The 19,891-nt window shown below is 39.8% G+C and overlaps 1 protein-coding gene across 1 annotated transcript in view; it reads right to left on the reverse strand.

Moving 5' to 3' along the window:
- Nucleotides 1-19,891, reverse strand: part of LOC126094525 (protein O-mannosyl-transferase Tmtc3) — a 115,613-nt gene that overhangs the window by 50,442 nt on the left and 45,280 nt on the right. The window contains exons 8-11 of the mRNA XM_049908941.1: nucleotides 17,185-17,360; nucleotides 15,728-15,983; nucleotides 6,040-6,188; nucleotides 5,503-5,721 (exon numbers count right to left, since the gene is read on the reverse strand). Of these exons, the coding sequence (XP_049764898.1) occupies nucleotides 5,503-5,721; nucleotides 6,040-6,188; nucleotides 15,728-15,983; nucleotides 17,185-17,360 (800 nt within the window). The remainder of the gene's footprint in view (nucleotides 1-5,502; nucleotides 5,722-6,039; nucleotides 6,189-15,727; nucleotides 15,984-17,184; nucleotides 17,361-19,891) is intronic.

Below are 19,891 nucleotides of genomic sequence, written 5' to 3' on the forward strand. Positions count from 1 at the left end.
GCTGTCAACCCCCGAAGATTTCAATGCTTTCCAGGTGACACAGAACCAATTTTTCCTAAGGCTCCTCCAGCTCTGATACTTTTACTTACAATGCTATTTACACTTCTCTTGCAGAGACAAAAGCTTATGCAGTTGGTTCTTGTGTCTTCCAATGTTAACAGTACAAGTCCTGCTTTCAAATTCATATTTGAAAAAGTTATCTATGTTGTAAATAATTGCCCTTGCTTGCTTGTGAAGCACTTCACATTATTGGGATGCACAGAGCAGCTGAAAATAGAGCCGCCTCCCTACACAATGTGGACTTCAGTTTCAGAGATTAGTGTGTTCAAACAGACATGGCGGTTTCACAGTTTTATTATTATTATTATAAATTTACTGGACCAGCTGGGAAGAAGGGCCCATCAACACTCTTCAGAGAACCTACAGGACCTGTGTGAAGCTCTCCCGAAAGAATGGGAGTTGATTCCTCGTGAGGACACTGCAATGTTAATCAGGAGTTGTGACTGGATTTCCTCTCATAGAGGTCACAGTTCATAGTGTTAGATGGTAAATCATCAAGTAGAACAGAAGTGATATCTGGTGTTCTGCAAGGTTGTGTCACAGGCCTCAGCTGTTCCTGATTTACATAAATGATCTAGGTGATAATCTGAGCAGCCCCCTAGATTGTTTGCAGATGATGCTGTAATTTACCATCTAGTAAAATCATCAGGCAATCAATTCCAATTACAAAATGATCTAGAGAGAATTTCTGTATGGTGCAAACAGTGGCAATTGGCACTAAACAAAGAAAAGTGTGAGGTCATCCACGGGGGTACTAAAAGAAATCTGATAAATTTTGGGTAAACGATAAATCGCACAAATCTAAGGGCTGTCAATTTGACTAAATACCTAGGAATAAAAATTATGAGCAACTTAAATTGGAAAGACCACATAGACAATATTGTGGGGAAGGCAAAACAAAGGCTGCACTTTGTTGGCAGAACACTTAGAAGATGCGACAAACATACTAAAGAGACAGCCTACATTAAACTTGTCTGTCCTCTGCTGGAATATTGCTGGTCAGTGTGGGATCCTTAGCAGGTAGGATTGACGGAGGACATAAAAAAAGTACAAAGAAGGGCAGCTCATTTTGTGAAATCGCACAATAAGGGTGAGAGTGTCACTGTTATGATACACGAGATGGGGTGGCAGTCACTGAAACAGAGGCAGTTTTCTTTGTGGTGAGATCTATTTACAAAATTTCAGTCACCAACTTTCTCTTCCGAATGTGAAAATATTTTGTTGACACCCACCAATGTATGGAGAAATGATCATCATAATAAAATAAGAGAAATCAGAGCTCGAACAGAAAGATTTAGGTGTTCCTTTTTCCTACACACCATTCGAGAGTGGAATTGAAGAGAAGTAGTATGAAAATGGTCTGATGAACCCTCTACCAGGCACTTAAGTATGAATTGCAGCATAACCATGTAGATGTAGATGTACATGTACAAGCATGCCTGAAAGGTTGAAAGATATGATTGGTGCCAGAGGAGATAATACACAGTTTTGATTATGGGAAGAGAGGTCTCTGAAGTGAAGTTTTAAGTAGAGAAAACCAAAACACTGGTGCGTACCTTCATGAGCTTTCTCAAAATTTGTTTGCGGTGTGAATCCATTTGTGCTATTCCTGCACCTCTTCTGCAATTTGTTTATAATTATCTTTTTTTCATTTTTAGACACTCAGATGAGAACGTAAAACAGTATTTTACTATAAAATAAATTGATGGAAAAAATTGCAACACCAAAAAATGAGTTGTATGACAAACGGTAGTTGGCAGGCTTGTTTTTACACCTAAAAGATGATCTCTATTCATATTTCATGCACTTGCCTAAGGTTGGCACTAATAGTGCTATTATAAGGATGCAAATCAGGTTTGCTTTAAATATACACTGTAACAGTCATGAGCTTTAGTTACCTTTTAGACTGGACATGGTGGGTTGATGTTAGTCAAGTGACAAAGATGCCACTATCAGCACCTCACTGAGTTTGAATGAGGTCATCTAATAGGGCTACAGAAGCTGGATGTTCTTTCTGCAATATTACACAAAGACTTGACAGGAATGAAGTCACTGTAGATGATAGTTGGGAGCAGTGGTCATGTGCATGCACAATCATAAGAAGACCAGGCTCTGGACAGCCACGTGGCACTACCAAAAGAGAGGAACATCATGTTAAGCATATGGCTCTGCTGCATTGTACTGAAGTGAGCATTCCACTGACCCAAGTTATGGTCTAAGGTGTGATTTCATATGACAGCAGGAGCACTCTTGTGGTTATCCCACACACATTGACTGAAAATTTCTACATCAGTCTGGTAATTCAACCTGTTGTCTCCCGTTCATGACCAGCTTTTGTGGGGGCATTTTACAAGAGGATAACACCTGCCCACATGCCACTGTTGTAACCCAACATGCTCTACAATGTTCGATGTATTGCCATAGCCTGCTCGATCACCAGATCTGTCTCCAATCAACCACTTATGGGACAACATCGCACAACAACTCCAGCATCATCCACAAACAGCATTTACCCATCCCTGCATTGATCAATCAAGTGCCTCAGGCAAGGAACTCCATCCTCCAAACTAACATCCTACACCTGTACAACACAATGCATGTTAGTCTGCATGCTTGCATTCAACATTCTGACAGTTACACCAGTTCTTTATCCACCAGAATTTCACATATGCAATAGCTTATCTCACATTAACCTGGGTTTGTGCAATGTTAACCATGCAAATTTGTTACCTAGACAAATGTATTCCTGAAATTTCATCACTCTACATTACTCATTTTTTATGCTGTAATTTTTTTTTACAAGAGTGTAATAGACTTGTGTCATAAAAGTTACTGGAATGGAAACTAACATTTTCCCATACATAAGAATCTTGAGTATTGCATTTTTTTGTGCCAGTCAGAAAAAATATTTGTATTTTTCAGAGTTTTTCCAAGAAGCAGTACTCTAACAGAAAATCCAGTCGAGTTTCCGGCAGCTACTGCATGCATGAACACCACCTTTCAAAACTTCATAAAATTCTCTTTATAAATCCCATGAAATTAATTACATTTTCTGGTCTGTTATGGCAGCCACCACTATTTCAGACAATCAATCTACACAAGTCATTTCTTAGTTTTGTAACCAGCAGTGGCACACTGTTTCTCTGTCTACTGATTCACAGACTACAGAGCAAGTTAAGAGAAATTTTGATATTTTCATTTTGTTCTGTGCCAGCATCATGTTGTCAGTGATCTGGCAACAATGATCAGCAAAGTACAAAAGACAGTTAAAACAAGGAGAAAGATATATGTGTTCAGTAAACTGGATAAAAAATCAGTGGTGTCATATCTTAATGAGGAACTTGAATCTTTCAGCACTGAGGAGGACCACATAGAGGAAATCTCACACATGTTTAAAAGAATTGTTGACCATTCACTGGATAAATATGCACCCAGTAGAACAGTTCATAATGGGAGGGAACCTCCACGGTATACAGACACTGTAAAGAATCTTCTAAACAAATAGAGATTACTGCATAAGAGGTTTAAAACAAAGCTTAGCTATAGCTAGACGTGTTGGCCGTCATGACAGCAGTGCACGATTCCTTCAGTGACTACTGTAGCAGGATACTGTCAAGTAATCTTACACAGAACCCAAGGAAATTCTGGTCATAAGCAAAGGCTGTTAGTGGCACCAAAGCTAGTGTCTAGTCCCTAGTGAATAAGACATGAACTAAAAATGAGAGTAGCAAAGCAAAATCTGAAATGCTTAAAGTCTGTTTTCAAATGTTCCTTCACAAAGGAAAATCCAGGGGAATTGCCCCAATTTCACCCTCATACCACTGAAAAGATGAATGAAATATGTATTAGTGTCAGTGGCATTGAGAAATGGCTGAAATTGTTAAAACTGAATGAAACTCCAGGGTCCGATGGAATCCCTGTCAGATTCTATACCGAATTTTCAGCCAAGTTATCCCTCCTTCTAAATATAATCTATTGTAGATTCCTCTAACAAAAAACCATGCCCAGGTCTTGGAAAAAGGCACAGACCACACCCGTATACAATAAGGGTAGTAGAAGTGATCCGCAAAACCACTGTTCAATACCCTTGACATCGACTTTTTACAGAATCTTATAACATATTCTGAGCTGAAACAATGAGATTTCTTGAACAGAATGATCTCCTCAATGCTAACCAGCATGGGTTTCAAACACATCAACCATGTGAAACCCAACTCGCACTTTTCTCAAATGACATATTGAAAGCTTTTGATCAATGCACTCAGGTAGGTGCAGTATTTCTTGATTTATGGAAAGCATTTGACTCAGTATCACAGCTATGCTTATTGTCAGAATTGTCAAAAGCACATTTGTATGGGATATCAAGTGAAATTTGCAACTGGACTGAGGACTTTTTGGTAGGGAGCATGCGGCACATTTATCTTGGATGGAGATTCATTGTCAGATATAGAAGTAACTTTGAGTGTGCCCCAGGGAAATGTGTTGGGACACTTGCTGTTCATGTTGTATACTAATGACCTTGCAGACAATATTAACAGTAAAATCAGCCTTTTTGCAAAGGATGCAGTGATCTATAATGAAGTGCTATCTAAAAGGAGCTGCATAAATATTCAATCAGTTCTTGATAAGATGACAAAGTGGTGTGGGGATTGGCATCTTGCTATAAATGTTAGAAATGTAAAATTTTGCACTTCATAAAATGAAAAAATGCAGTATCCTATGATTATAAAGAGTCACTGCTGGAATCAGCCAACTCATACAAATAACTGGGTGTAACACTTTGTTGGGGTATGGAATGAATGATAACATAAGCTCTGTCATGGGTAAAGTTGGTGGTAGATATTGGTTTATTGATAGAATACTGGGGAAGTGCAATCAGTCTACCAAGGAGATTGCTTACGAATCACTCATGTGACCGGTTTGAGAATATTGCTCAAGTGTATGGGTACCAGACAGGACTAACGGGGAATATTGAATGTATACAGAGAAGGTCAGTATGAATGGTGGCAGGTTTGTTTAATCCATGGGATATCACAGAGATACTCAAGGAACTGAACTGGAAGATCCTTAAAGATAGACGTAAACTCTCCAGAGAAAGTCTATTAACAAAGTTTCAAGAACCAGCTTTAAATGATTACTCTAGGAATGTACTACAACCCCATATGTATCACTCATACAGGTATCTTGAGGGTAAAATTAGAATAATTACTGCATGCACAGAGGCATTCAAACAATCATTTTTCTTGTGCTCCACATGTGAATAGAACAGAAAGAAACCCTTAGAACTGAAACAATGGGACTTACCCTCTGCCATGCACCTCACGGCGGTTTGCAGTGTATAGATGTAGGCGTAGATATAGATGTAGGTATTGTCCCATGTCATAAATTGATGGAAAATTAAGCAACTAATAAGAGCAGTACAAAGTCTTCACATAGCCTCACCTTACAGCTTTTTGGAAGTACTGTAATGCCTCATCAAAACGACCCTGTCCTTCTAGGGCATGGCCAACATTGTTGAACAATTTTGCATTGCGCTGATTGACACGCAAGCCAGCCATGAAGATTGTGTATTCTGATTCCCAGTCAAGATTGCGAATGTAAGTTTTGCAGCTGTGCACCAACAGCAACAGTCCAAGGCTAATATAGGCTATTTTCTTGCTTCTGTAAAATTCCAAAATCTTCAGTTAAATGAAGTATAACTGAACATAATTAATATTTTTAAGTATATATAAGTCACAGAAAACTTACTGTACATTGCAGATCAAAAGAGAGGAACAAAAGATCTTAAAAACTGTCATACATTCATTGCAAATTAAAATAGATTTTCACTGTGCATACACAATTACAACTTCATAAAATAGATTCCTTGAAGGTTTCATGACAATCCAATACAGGGGACCTACCTTCTTCCATCATACATTACATGATGGTGCAAAGAAATCAGCACGAATCATTGTAGATGACAGAACTTAAACCTACCTCTTGTCTGCCAGCAAACTCCAACCATAACCGACTAGCATGCACAGACCCATTGACGGTATGTACAATATTCTCTCAGCAACCACAAATCCAACAGGAAAGAACAAGTTTGATGCTGGTAAGAATGGTAAAATAAGAAATGCAAGGCTCTGGAAAGACAAATGAAAGGAATTAATATATCAAAGAGATCATGTTATATAATTGTGATCAATGGAAGACACTTAAAAGTTTTTCAGATCAGAATGAATAAATAAATAAATAAATAAAAATTTATATATATATATACATATTTTTTTTCTGTGGCACACATTATGTTACACACCAAATAATCAAAATGAGTCACAGCAATAAAATGTTAAAGAGACACATGAATTAAGCTAAGACAAACATCCATGGAGAGCATATCAGTGGAAAAAGTGTGTTAAAGGGTGGAGGACAGATCAAGAATGGAACTGCACTGATGGAAGAACAAAAGGTAGTCACTTACTCTTTGGAGACCAAGAAACGTAATGATATTAAACAAAAGTAAAATCAAACAATGGAAAACCCCAGTTGAAATGTTACAATATTACTAAAAGGACAATTACTACTCAAAATATACTCTGGCCTCTGCAGTCAGAGACTGTTGTGTGTGTGTGTGTGTGTGTGTGTGTGTGTGTGTGTGTGTGCGCGCGTGTGCGTGTTGTCTATTTCTAACGCAGGCCTTGTTGTTGACTTTCTGAGAGTCTTTTCGTTGTGCCTATATGTGACTCAATACCTCTGCTATAAGGTGAGTAGCAACTATCCTTTGCATAATATTGTTGTAAACAAAAGTAAATAATATAAGCCACTGCACAACATGCCCAGTGTTGAACTGATAAAATAATAATAACAAGAAAAAAGATATGTCTTGGAAACTAGTAGGTTGAGGTCATACAGGTGAAAGCAGCAAGGAAGAATGCTCAAAGTTTTGTGAGGTGGTGGACCAGATGTGCAGGTATACATAACAAATGTGGATTATGGCATCTGAGTTGTAGCCAGTAGTGCAACACGATGATTCTGTGGAAGAGAACAAAGAATGAATCTTGTGGTTGGCTGAAAAAACCTGGGCGAGCAATGGTGTTTTTGCATAGAGCACAGCTCAGCATCCAATCTCACAACAGAAAACTGCACTGGGACCAGCAATTCTGGCAGATAGTAAGTGCTGACTCATGGCGTTGCAGTGGGATCCAGCCCATATCAGCTGGCTATTGACTACATTCAAATGTTGTACGCCATTATTCCAGGAAACTGATTTCTGCCCAGGCATGAAAACAGAAACAGAACATGCCAAAATCAATGGTGCATTATGTCATACAATGAACACTTACAACTCTGATGTTACAAAACCGCAAATACTCCATTCTCGTTGGCCAGGTGATTGCTCTAATCATAAACACATTGTTGAGCTTATGCTAGAACATGTAAAACATGGCACCTATCTGTTGATGGTAGCCTTTTTATGTGAGGTCACATTTCACGTTTGAGGGAAAGGAAACAGGCAGAACTGTAGGGTGATGGACTCAAAATTTGTATGCTTTGGTTTGGTAAGGGCACGAAAGCCAAACGAGACATTGTGGTGTTGCCTGTGGAACACTGGTATCATTGGACCATTTCTTACATAAACCCAAAGTGACCACACATCAGGATATGATGGAGAATGCCTTTGTCATATAGTCTCAACTGGGCACAATTTTTCAACAGGATGGGTGCCCTCCTCCTTACTTCAACATTATGTACCCCATTCTTGATCAGACATTTCCAGACTGCTGGCCTGGGAGAGACGGACCAATGCTGTGGCCACCATGCTCATGAACCTGACCCCATTGGAATTCTATCTACTAGGGCCTGTGAGAGAACTAGTGTATGACATTCACGTAATGATGTTGCAAATCTGCATTGCCTAATCATGATGGCAATATGGTTGGTCACACTAGCAATGATTGCAAATTTATAGCAGAAGATTTAATATATGCTTGAGTTCTTCAATAAATTCCAGCTAGTAATGGTGAAAACTCTGCTCTAGAATCACAAGAGGAGAGGTACTTGGAAAAGATTTTAGTTAGATTACATCTTGGTGAGGCAGAGCTTCTAAAATCAGATATTTGACTGTAAGGTATACTCAGGAGCTCATATAGACTCAAATCACAATTTGGTAATGGTGAAGAGTAGGCTGAAGCTTAGATTATTAAGGAAGAATCAATAAGCAAAGAAGTGGGAATCAGAAGTACTAAGGAATGAAAAGATATGCTTGCAGTTCTCTGAGGCTACAGATACTGTGATAAGGAATAGCTCAGTAGACAGCTCGGCTGAAGCATGTACCTGTGAAGAAACCATAGGTAACAGAAGAAATACTTCATCCTATCAACAAAAAAAGGAAAAATGTTCAGGCAAACTCAGGAATGCAGAAGTACAAGTTGCTTAGGAATGAAATAAATAGGAAGTGCAAAGAAACTACGGCAAAATGGCTGCATGAAAAATGTGAGTAAATTGAAAAAGATATGTCTGTTGGAAGGACTGACTCACTGTATATAAAAGTGAAAACACCCTTCAGTGAAATTAAAAGCAAGAGTGGTAACATTAAGAGCACAATGGGACTTCTACTATTAAATGCACAGAAGAGAGCAAATAGAATGTGAAGGAAGATGGAACAGGAGTCGATACAGAAGAGAGAGTGGATTTCGTATTCGAATCAGAATTTAAAAGAGTTTTGGAAGACTTAACATCAAACAAGGCTGAAGGGACTGATAGTATTCCATACGAATTTCTAAAACTGTTTGGGGGAAGTGGCAACAAAACAACTACTCACATTGGCATGTAGAGTGTATGGGTCTGGCAACATACCACCTGATTTTCGGAAATATCATTCACACAATTCTGAAGATTGCAAGAGCTGATAAATGTGAGAATTACCACACAATCAGCTTAACAGCTCATGCATCCAAGCTGCTGACAAGAAAAATGTGTAGGAGAATGGAAAAGAAAGATGAGGATGTGATAAAAGACTTCCAGTTTGCCTTTAGGAAAAGGAAAGGCACCATAGAGGCAGTTCTGACATAGTGGCTGATAATGGAAGCAAGACTAAAGAACAATCAAGACACATTCATAGAATTTGTCGACCTGGAAAATGCATTTGACAATGACAAATGGTGCAAGATGTTCAAAATTCTGAGGAAAATAGGTACGCTACAGGTAGAGACAGGTAATATACAACATGTAGAAGAACCAAGAGGTAATAATAAGAGTGAAAGACCAAGAATGAACTGCTTGGATTAAAAGATATATAAGACACGTATGTATTCTTTCACCCCTACTGTTCAAGCTATACATCGAAGAAACAATGACGGAAGTAAAACAGAGGTTCAACAGTGGAATTAAAATTCAAGGTGAAATGTTATCAGTGATGCGATTCACTGATGAGATTGCTATCCTCAGTGAAAGTTAAGAAGAATTACAGGATCTGGTGAATGCAACAAACAGTCTAATGAGTAAAAAATAAGGATTGAGAGTAAATTGAAGAAAGACAAAAGCAATGAGAATGAGAAGTAGCAGAAATGAGAACAGTGAGAAACTTAACATCAGGAAGTAAATGAAGTTAAGGAATTCTGCTACCTAGACAGCAAAATAAACCATGATGGACAGAACAAGGAGGACATCAAATGCATGCTAGCAATGGCAAAAAGGGCATTCCTGGCCAAGAGAAGTACTAGTATCAAGCATAGACCTTAATTTGAGGAAGAAATTTCTGAGAATGTACATCGCATGCACATCACTGTAAAATAGTGAAACAATGACTGCAGAAATAATAGAAGAGAATCTAAGCATTTGAGATCTCGTGTTACAGACGAATACTGAAAGTTAGGTGGACTGATAAGGTAAGGAATGAGCAGGTTCTGCACAGAATTGGAGAAGAAAGGAATATATGGGAAACACTGACAAGAAGAAGGGACAAGATTGCTAAGAAATCAGGGAATAACTTCCATGGTACTAGAGGGAGCTGTGGAGAGTAAAAACTGTAGACGGTAAAAAATTTTAGATGGCAGAAACTGGAATACATCCAGCAAATAACTGAGGACGTAGGTTGCAAGTGCTAATCTGAGACGAAGAGGTTGGCACAGGAGAGGGACTGCAGCAAACCAGTCAGAAGAGTGATGACTGGAGAAAAAAAAGAAAAAAAGAAATTAAAGTCTATTAAAACAATGAGTTGCTCTCGCCATAATCACAAATCCCATCACAATAAATGCAATAGTTTCCCGGAATTATGTTTTTCTTGTTGTGCCATTTCTAGACATCCTATATAACTACTGTTAACTGGCAGAAAAATCATCAAATACTGGTAATGTTATTACAACTGGTAATGTTATTACACAAGTTACAATTTAAAATTATACATTTTGAAACCATATGATTACCAGACTTTTCTTATGAGCAATTTCACATATTTGCACGCGTGCACCCACAAACACACACACACACACACACACACACACACACACACACACACCATTTCCTGTTTCCCCAACACCATCCTTGCTACCATGCATCCCTGCTCCAGCTTTCTGTACATTCAGGAAAGTATCCCTTTACATGGCTAAAACCTGTTCCTTAAATGCTACCCAAGTTATAGAATCTACAAATGGCTTAAACACATAAATTACTTTCTCTGGATCCCACCCCTCTTTTCACAATGACCTTCACCTTTTCAGATTCCACCCAATTCTGCTCCTTACAAACCTGTTACTACAATAACACATCTCCATGGGACAGACATCTGAGAACCACCTCAGCTTCCTCTACAAGATACTGCTGCTGTACAATCCCTACTTTATATATCACATCTCTGAAATTGAGACCCTTGCACTCCAGCACCCAGAAGAGCATTCCAGATGCCACCTCTGTAACTTATCCAGCCTGCAGACATCCTACTACTGCCTTGGGGTTCCACTATCCAACCCCTATCCTACCCACAGTGTTCCTCCTTGTCAATCCCTCACAGCACCCAGATCCTGCCTAGCTGAGCGTTCCACTAAATCCAGGGCCAAAACAATCCCACAATACTGTAGTCAACCATTCCACAGAAACTGTCAGCCCCACAGAGGTTTCAGTCCTATCTAAAAGCCTCACCTTCAGCCCTACACCCAAATTTCAAGGTGTTGTTCTTGTCAAAGACCTAGTCTACTTCTCCCAATTTCTGTAATGGAAACACTTCTCTGTCACCAACCCTTCCAAGTCAACCTATTCCTGACATTGAATCCAGCCTCTCCCAGTTCACACTACCATCCAACCACGATCTGCCTCCCTTCCTGCCCCACTCCCACCTAACCATCCCCTAGTTCACCTTCCAGTAATTCCCTACCTGCAACTTGGCTTCACCATCCTTCCCATGTCCCTTCCTCATGCAGACAAAGGTTTCACTGCTGTTGTCATGAATCACAGTGACTACCTCGCAGAAGGCCTCTGCCAACTGTCTGACACCTTCACCTACAACTGAGACATAGTGATTCCATCCCAGATGTCCAACATAACCTCCAATCCCTGTGTAAAGCCTTAGACCTTCCTAGAATCCATTTCCCTCCTCACTCTTATGACACCCTGCACACCCACCTCTAAATGTTCTTAAAATCCTCAAACCAAACAATCCTGGACACTCCACTGTAGCTGATTATTGTGCTCACACTGAAAGAATTTTGGCTCTCATTGGCCAACACATCCAATCCAACACCCAAAATTTACCCTCTCACACCACTGATACCAACCACTCCCTTTACCAGTTCTTGTCCATCCTCATCCCTTTACCTTCTTGATCCCTACTCGTGACTGTTCATGCCACTTCCCTGTACACCGACATCCCTCATGATCAAGACCTTGCCACTATTGAACACTATTTCTCCCAATGTCATTCAGACTCCAAACCCACTGACTCATTTCTCACATACCTTACTAACTGTATCCTAACACACAACAATTTCTCCTTTGATGGGAAGGTACACAAACAAATCCACAGTACAGCAATAGGCACCCACATGGCACCCTCCTATATCAACCTGTTTATGAGTTGTTTAGAGAAACATCTGGTCTAGTTCAGGTTCACTGATGGTATTTACATGAACTGGACTCAGGGCCAGGACACCCTCTTCTCATTCCTTCACAATCTCTCTCTACATCTTTTCTCCCTCCACTGCACTTGGTCCTCCTCAACCCAGTGTTTCACCTTCCTGGACATTGACCACCTCCTCTCTCATGGCTCTGTCCACATCCCTGTCTATATTAAACCCACCAACTGCCCACAGTAAATGCATTTCGACAGTTGTCATCCCTTCTAAACAAAAAATCCCTCCCATAAAGCCTGGCCACCCAGGGATGGCATACTGCAGTGACTGTAACTCCCTTGTCCAGCAAGCTGAATGTCTCACAAAGGCCTTCAGAGACAGACAGTATCCCCAAGACTTAGTCCACAGATTTCCAATGCCATATCCCCACACACTACCAAACCTTCCACCACCCACAGGAACCAGCTACAAAGGAGCACCCCTTTGTCAACCAATATTGCCCTGGACTGGCAAAACCGAATCACATCTTTCATCAGATCTTTTATTATCTCTCATCAAGCCCTGAAATTAGGAGGATCACACCCAAGATCCTTCCCGCCCCTAAAGTGGTGTTCTGTCACCCACAAACCTCCACAACATCCTAGTCCATCCCTATGCCACTTCCAATTCCAACTCCTTGCCACAGGGATCATATCTCTGTGGAAGACTGAGGTACATGACCTGCCCAGTCCACCCACCTAGCTTTTCTTATTCCAGTCCTGTCAAGGGCTTATTCTACCCCATCATCAGAGGCTGGGCCACCTGTGAAAGCAGCCATGTCATGTATAAGATACAATCATTGCTCAGCATTTATACTGGTATGACTACTAACAAGCTACCAACTCGGATGAATAGCCACTGCCTGGCCAGTAGTAAAGTGGACCACCCGCTGGTACAACATGCAGCTGTACATAACAGGCTGTAATGAAGTAACATTATTCCATTCCACATAGCTTAATAGCTAACATTTACATGTCCAGTCCTTTGGCAGCTTAAGGGAAAGGCCCAAAATTTTCTCCTTCTAAGTTGGGAAATTGCCCTGTTTGCCATATTTTATTAAAATGTTTGAAAAGTACCTTTTTATGTTTGTCATTCAGATGGAAAACTAAGGTGTAGTTGATTCAAACTTGATTTGACTGGGTACAGAATCACAACCCTCAGACTGTGCCACATCCAATCTTTACACGGAGAAAGAACAGTTCTGGGACACTAATTGTTTAACCTAAAATCATGTTCATCCTTCTCCATGACAATTATGTGATTTTAAGGGATGCTGGAGCCAGGCAAGCAGTTCTGGTAATATTTGTAAAACAATCTGCCATAGCATGCATGATGTTGACAAATGTTTTGAAATGTCCCTTTTTAGTATAACTGGCGTAGGAGGCTAACTGCATTTTCAGAAATTCATACAATGGCTTCCTGTACTTACGTTAAATTTGTGAAACAGTTGATTTGGTAAGGGAATACTTGACATGGGATGTTTTAAATTTCATAAATGGCTCCTATGTTTGAGACGATTCTGTACTCCAATGAGAAATGTTAAAGAAACAGGTTTTCCAAGTTGTCTGTCATTTTAATGATGTCAAAATTACAGGTTCTGTCTTTTGAGACAACAGTATTCACAGATACTGAATCTGAACCTTTTGCACTTTACAGTATAGTAGTTCCAAGCTGTTACACATCTCACAGTGTCTTTTCAGTCTATTAAAAGGAGAGTAATTATTTTCTGGTTATCCCATGAAGGCTTTCACGGCCGGCGTCTTCATCAGTAAACACTTCGGGGCTAAGTTGCCGTGGTCGATCTGTAGAACATCTTCTCCCTGACGTTTCGTTCTCAACTACGGAGAACATCTTCCGAGGTGAGTCGACGACTGGCTGCTAGGAGCTGGGGCCGCCGCTTATATGGAGATCGTAGAGGGCACCACCGCACGTCACGTGGCATCGATGTGTAGCTATCTCTGGCTATCATCTGTTCTCTCGATTGCAGGCAATCGATTGTCACGTGATTGATGCAACGTCGATCGCCATATCTTGTCCAATTTTAATCCTTCTTCTTTACGATTAAAATTGTATTGATGTTTGTGGATTTCAATTGCCTCTCTATACATACATGTACAATAATGCGACGTCCTCGCTAGCACGCTTGTCTCACCAAATTTTATTTTGTGATCTCCATCCTTAAAAACATGTTCTGCTACTGCCGATTTGTCGATATGTCCCAAGCGACAGTTTCTTTTCTGCTCCGTCAACCGTGTATTGATGCTTCTTTTTGTAGTTCCTATGTAAACCCTGCCATAACTACATGGAATTTTGTATATCCTGGGGTGGCTAGGGGGTGACGAGCATCTTTTGTTGATATTAGGCATTCACTAATTTTCTTAGTAGGTCTGAAAATAGTCTCCACCTGAAACTTGGCTAGTAATTTCCCAATGCGATCCGTGATGTTATGGATGAATGGAAGAAACACTTTTCCACTGATGGTTGTTGCTCTCTCCTATTTTTAGGCATTTTTCTACTTGGATGAAGTGCTCGGTTAATCTCGTTTTTCGTATAACCATTTTTTGCAAAAGCCAATCGTAAATGATTTAGTTCTTCTTGTAAGTAGCCTGGTTCACAAATATTATTGGCCCTATCCACTAGTGTTTTTATGACCCCCTCCTTTTGCCTAGGGTGGTGGTTTGAGTTCTTATGGAGATAGCGATCAGTATGTGTACCTTTCCTGTAGACCTTATGGCCTAAAGTCCCATCCGCCCGTTTGATAACAGGATATACAAAATTCCCTGTAGTTGTGGCAGGGTTTACATAGGAACTACAAAAAGAAGCATCAATACACGGTTGACGGAGCAGAAAAGAAACTGTTGCTTGGGACATATCGACAAATCGGCAGTAGCGGAACATGTTTTTAAGGATGGAGATCACGAAATAAAATTTGGTGAGACAAACGTGCTAGCGAGGACGTCGCATTATTATACATGTTTGTATAGAGAGGCAATTGAAATCCACAAACATCAATACAATTTTAATCGTAAAGAAGAAGGATTAAAATTGGACAAGATATGGCGGTCGATGTTGCATCAATCACGTGACAATCGATTGCCTGCAATCGAGAGAACAGACGATAGCCAGAGATAGCTACACATCGATGCCACGTGACGTGCGGTGGTGCCATCTACGATCTCCATATAAGCGGCAGCCCCAGCTCCTAGCAGCCAGTCGTCGACTCACCTTGGAAGATGTTCTCCGTAGTTGAGAACGAAACGTCAGGGAGAAGATGTTCTACAGATCGACCACAGCAACTTAGCCCAGAAGTGTTTACTGATGACATTTTCCGGTAACTTTTCATAAAGAAACGTAATGAATAACTGCGAGAGTTCTGCTGAATTCCAACATCAATAAGGACTTTTTATAACAAAATTTTCAAACAAATGATGACAAAGGAATCAACTAATGAAATACTCAAGGTTCACAATGCTTATGTTTGATCTACTCTTTTTTAAGTGTCACCTGCAACCATTAACTAATTAAACTTCTACTGTTGTACTACAGCTAAGACCTTAATAAATATGACAAGCTTTACTCACCATAGTAATAACAGTTGCTTGCTGGCGATTTTCTGTGAGAGCTGCAGTACATACCAACCCAAAAATGCTGGCATATGCTGCAACTGTTGCAAGGTTACGTATGTCGGTTAATGATTCAACAAGGGGTATGGTTCCCATTGTCCAGTCACAACAAAGATCACATGGGAACAGCAGCAACCATAGGTTCACACTAATCAAGTAATTGTAGGAGAGGTGCCTAGTTGGAGTTGGTGCAACTGATGCAGGGTTATCAAATCTAGAAAAGAAACAATTTTTTTTTAACAATGAGTACTCATAGAATGTCCAGATAATGACTAGATGCCCAAAAATAATGTGAAAGCAATTGCATAGTGCACACTTTTTGCTACAATTTGTGCTTCGGTCACTCCTGCATAAATACAAATAGTAGTTCTGGGTTGAATTTGTTACTAAGTCTTTTGATCGTTAAGAATTTAGTTGAACAGCTTTGACACTGAAACTCTAGTAAGATACATATAGGAGAAAAATGTACATGTCAGATGGCAGGAGAACCAGGAATAATAGAAATTGTGCCATTGGAGGGAATAGATTGTAGGAAATGAGACTAATTAGAGATTGGATGAATAGCTCGCCCAGGAAGGAACTTGTAAACCGATAAACCAATTCCTTCATTAAAGAAAGATACAGTACACAGGTAACTAATTTCTATTACCCCAAACAGTTTGTTATGAGACACACTGGATGTAGTAAAGGGATTGCACATAAAAAGTCCACAGAGTTAAGATTCCAACTGCAAATTACTAATGAGCTACAGGTAGTTGTAATGTAAGATGAAACAGATAGCAGAAAATAAATAAAAGTGCAGACAGCTGTGACAACATATTGTATGCCACAACAAACATAAAAGCAAAATACTTGCTCTTTGTAGGTCATTCAAGAACTATTTGGAACAATTATGTGATGACTAATGATGGAGTGAGGCTTTGATAGCTTCACCAAGGACAGTGCCCTATCTCACTCGGACACACAAGGAGAAGGGAAGATTTGGCTATCACATTATTGATGGAGTCATCACAGTGGTCACCTGAAATTATGTAGGAGAAGGGCTGAAAAATCTTAATAGGTGGATGGGTAATTGAACCATTTGTCTCTAAAATTCCAGCCCAATTTGTTAACTACTGTGACAGCTCACATGGTTTGCAAATGAACCCCAGTTGGCAGAGTGTGAGCTGTGAAATGGAGATAGGTGTGTAAGCTCATGTCCACCAGCCAATTTTAATCTGTTATGAAGATTGATTGCATTGTATATTTTTATGCAGAGTTACAGATTCATTCTGTATCAAAAATATTAGTAGTTATTAATATAATGAATCTAGATGGATGTCAAATCCTCTAGGATATGAACAATACACAATAATCTTGGTTAACATTAAATATTATGCTATGAGCAAAATCCAAATCCTTATAGATTAATATACCTTGTAAAAACTGGAAGCCTAGAGCCCATAATTTGCAGTCTTAACATTAACAGGCAGATGGTGGTGACTGCCAGTACTGTCAGTCGCTTTGTAGCAACAGATGACCATGAAACATGGAATGTTGCCTTCCCATTCACAGTAGAGCGAAGCATGTTGTACAAATCATTTAATCGAAGCTGAAATAACAAAATTTTGTTTTAGTTAATCAGGATGAACACAGGGTCATTATAAAAATGTTAAAGATTGGATACTTTTTGTCATGATAATATCATTTGGTGTTTGGCATATTGGAGTTTATGTTTAGAGCATTTGCCATTAATGAGAATATTAGCTTGAAATTACAGCATGTAAGAGCTCGACCTTTGACAATACAAAATTATATCTTCACTTGCAAAAAACCTATGTTTGTAACAACTAATAAATGAAAAACAAGATGCATTCTTTTCTGGTGACATACTTTCCACAACAAATTATAAACCAGCAAAATGGAATTGTTCAAAACAAAACTGTCAGGTGCCTTATTCCAAGACAATATATTTCTCTCTTCCCCCAAATTAAGTTATGGCACATTACTCTCCAGCCATCTGCACCAAGACCATTTGAATACAAAATCTAAAATATCATATTTATGTAATAGCATAGGCAGTGTGTTGGGAATGTTGTAGTTTTACTTATGTTGTTCATTAATTTCTCTCTTATTGGTTTCCTTTAAATGGTGTGCACTTTTAAGTTAGCATCATGAAGATATTCATTATGTAGTTGCCCAATTTCTCCTGTAAAATAGTCAATAATATGCCCAACCACAGATGCAAAAACATTTATAACTTGGCTTGATAAAACATTTAGTATCCAACACAGATTCAGATGCCCCACACAACCTGGGTACTGACATGGAGAACAGGTCAAAATACTTGAGCTACATACTCCAGCCACAGCTTGCTCCAATGTGAGGTGTCGGTGTGGCAAGCAGGTCACACATAACAATCCACGAAGGCAAGACTGCCAGTAAATACTGTGTGTGGCACTTGCTAGTCAGTCTCTTGCTAGGCTTTAAGGCCTTTAACTACATGCCAGTGAACAGCAGAGTTATGGCCTTGCCTGTATTACATTTGTGGTTTGGATTGCTCCTGGGACTTAAGACGGCCTTGCTTCACTCAGGACTTGTTTTTGATCAGCCGTTCACTTCAAGAACACTGCTGTCATTGATCTCAGGAATTGCCTGTTTGTTCCACTGGTTTCTGCATTACCACCAGTGTGAGTAATCATAAACTTTCCTTCTCATCCCATGCGGTATGTCTCCCATGACCTGCAGTTCTGGGTGACTTTCCTGAAATCTGCATCTTTTCCTATACCTCGCAAGTCCTATTTCTTCGCCCCTCTTCCTTCCCTTTCAACCCTTCAGCCTGAAGAAGGAGTGACTGGCTTTGAAAGCTTGCCAACTACAACCGTCTTCTATGTGTGTGTTCTGCCACCGCTTGGTGAGTAGAATTTTTATCTATCCAATTAAATTATTTTATCATAAACTGTGTTCTACCTATGCAGAAAATGATAGAAAAGTGGTGACGAGAACTCTCTCACCATGCAATTATTCCAGTGAAGCATGGATCCCAATATTCTAAAATTGTGATAGGAGTAGTTATAACCGCAGCAGCAGCATTGTGGTTTCCTTGCCTCCCTCCTGCCCCACCCATAACCCCCCTCCACCTCCCCCCACTGCGAACCAGTTAGCTTGCTCTTAAGCAGAGTTGGAACATCTATTTCCATCAATTTGATCTTCAATGTAAGGCACATTATTTAACTGACACTGAATCTCAGAGTACACTATTGCTGTCTTCTAGTAATAAATTCTATGAAGTAGTGCAGAAACTACGCTCACTCTTGGACCTCAGTAGTTTGAATTTTTCTGTTACTGACTGAATATTACGGTCACCTAATCCATAGCACTGCAACTAGGCTCAAGTTTAATCTATGTATTGAGCAATGTATGCAGTCCTATGCAGCATGGGCAGCTGACTTGCAAAGCTTGGTACAACTGTGTGATTTTTCCTATAAGCAATGTGATGCACTGTGTGCAGAAACATTAATTCATGATATTATTACACATCTTGCTCCATATAGAGAAGTTAATGTGAATGCTTTATAGTCATCTGACCCATACCTGAGCAATATGCTAAAAATTGCCAAAGCTCATGAAATAAATGTATCAACATAAGCTGTGTTTCAAGATTTCTTTTGTGTTGATGTTGTTGGGAGTATTAGCTTCCACTGTGCTCTATGATCAAATGATGACTTCCAGTCATCATCATCTGATATACCAAGCACCCATTCATGTGGTGGCACAGGATTCTGTAATTAATGACCCACTATCCTCATTGTCAGCAGACACATCAAAACAGAAGTGTTTTGTTTGCTGCTGGCATGTCCCAAAGTCTCAAGCAACAGTTTCCTGCTTGTCACTGTCAAAGAGTCCCAGAAAAGTTTGTGCCATCAAATTGTGTCCAGATTGCAGGCCACGGCATTAATGGCATCACTGCTCTTTTCATGACCACTTGTTTTGCATGTTGCAAACTGGAGCACCTAGTAAATGTCTTCCTTGTCATGTCAACAATACTGGCATTCAGCATGCTATCTTGCAAGTAGCCACAGCAGCAGCAGATGGGATGCAGAGGTTCATAATGCAACTAGACATTAACAGAGTGACAGTGGG

The sequence above is a fragment of the Schistocerca cancellata genome, chromosome 8, assembly GCF_023864275.1.
Source record: "Schistocerca cancellata isolate TAMUIC-IGC-003103 chromosome 8, iqSchCanc2.1, whole genome shotgun sequence".
NCBI lineage: Eukaryota > Metazoa > Arthropoda > Insecta > Orthoptera > Acrididae > Schistocerca > Schistocerca cancellata.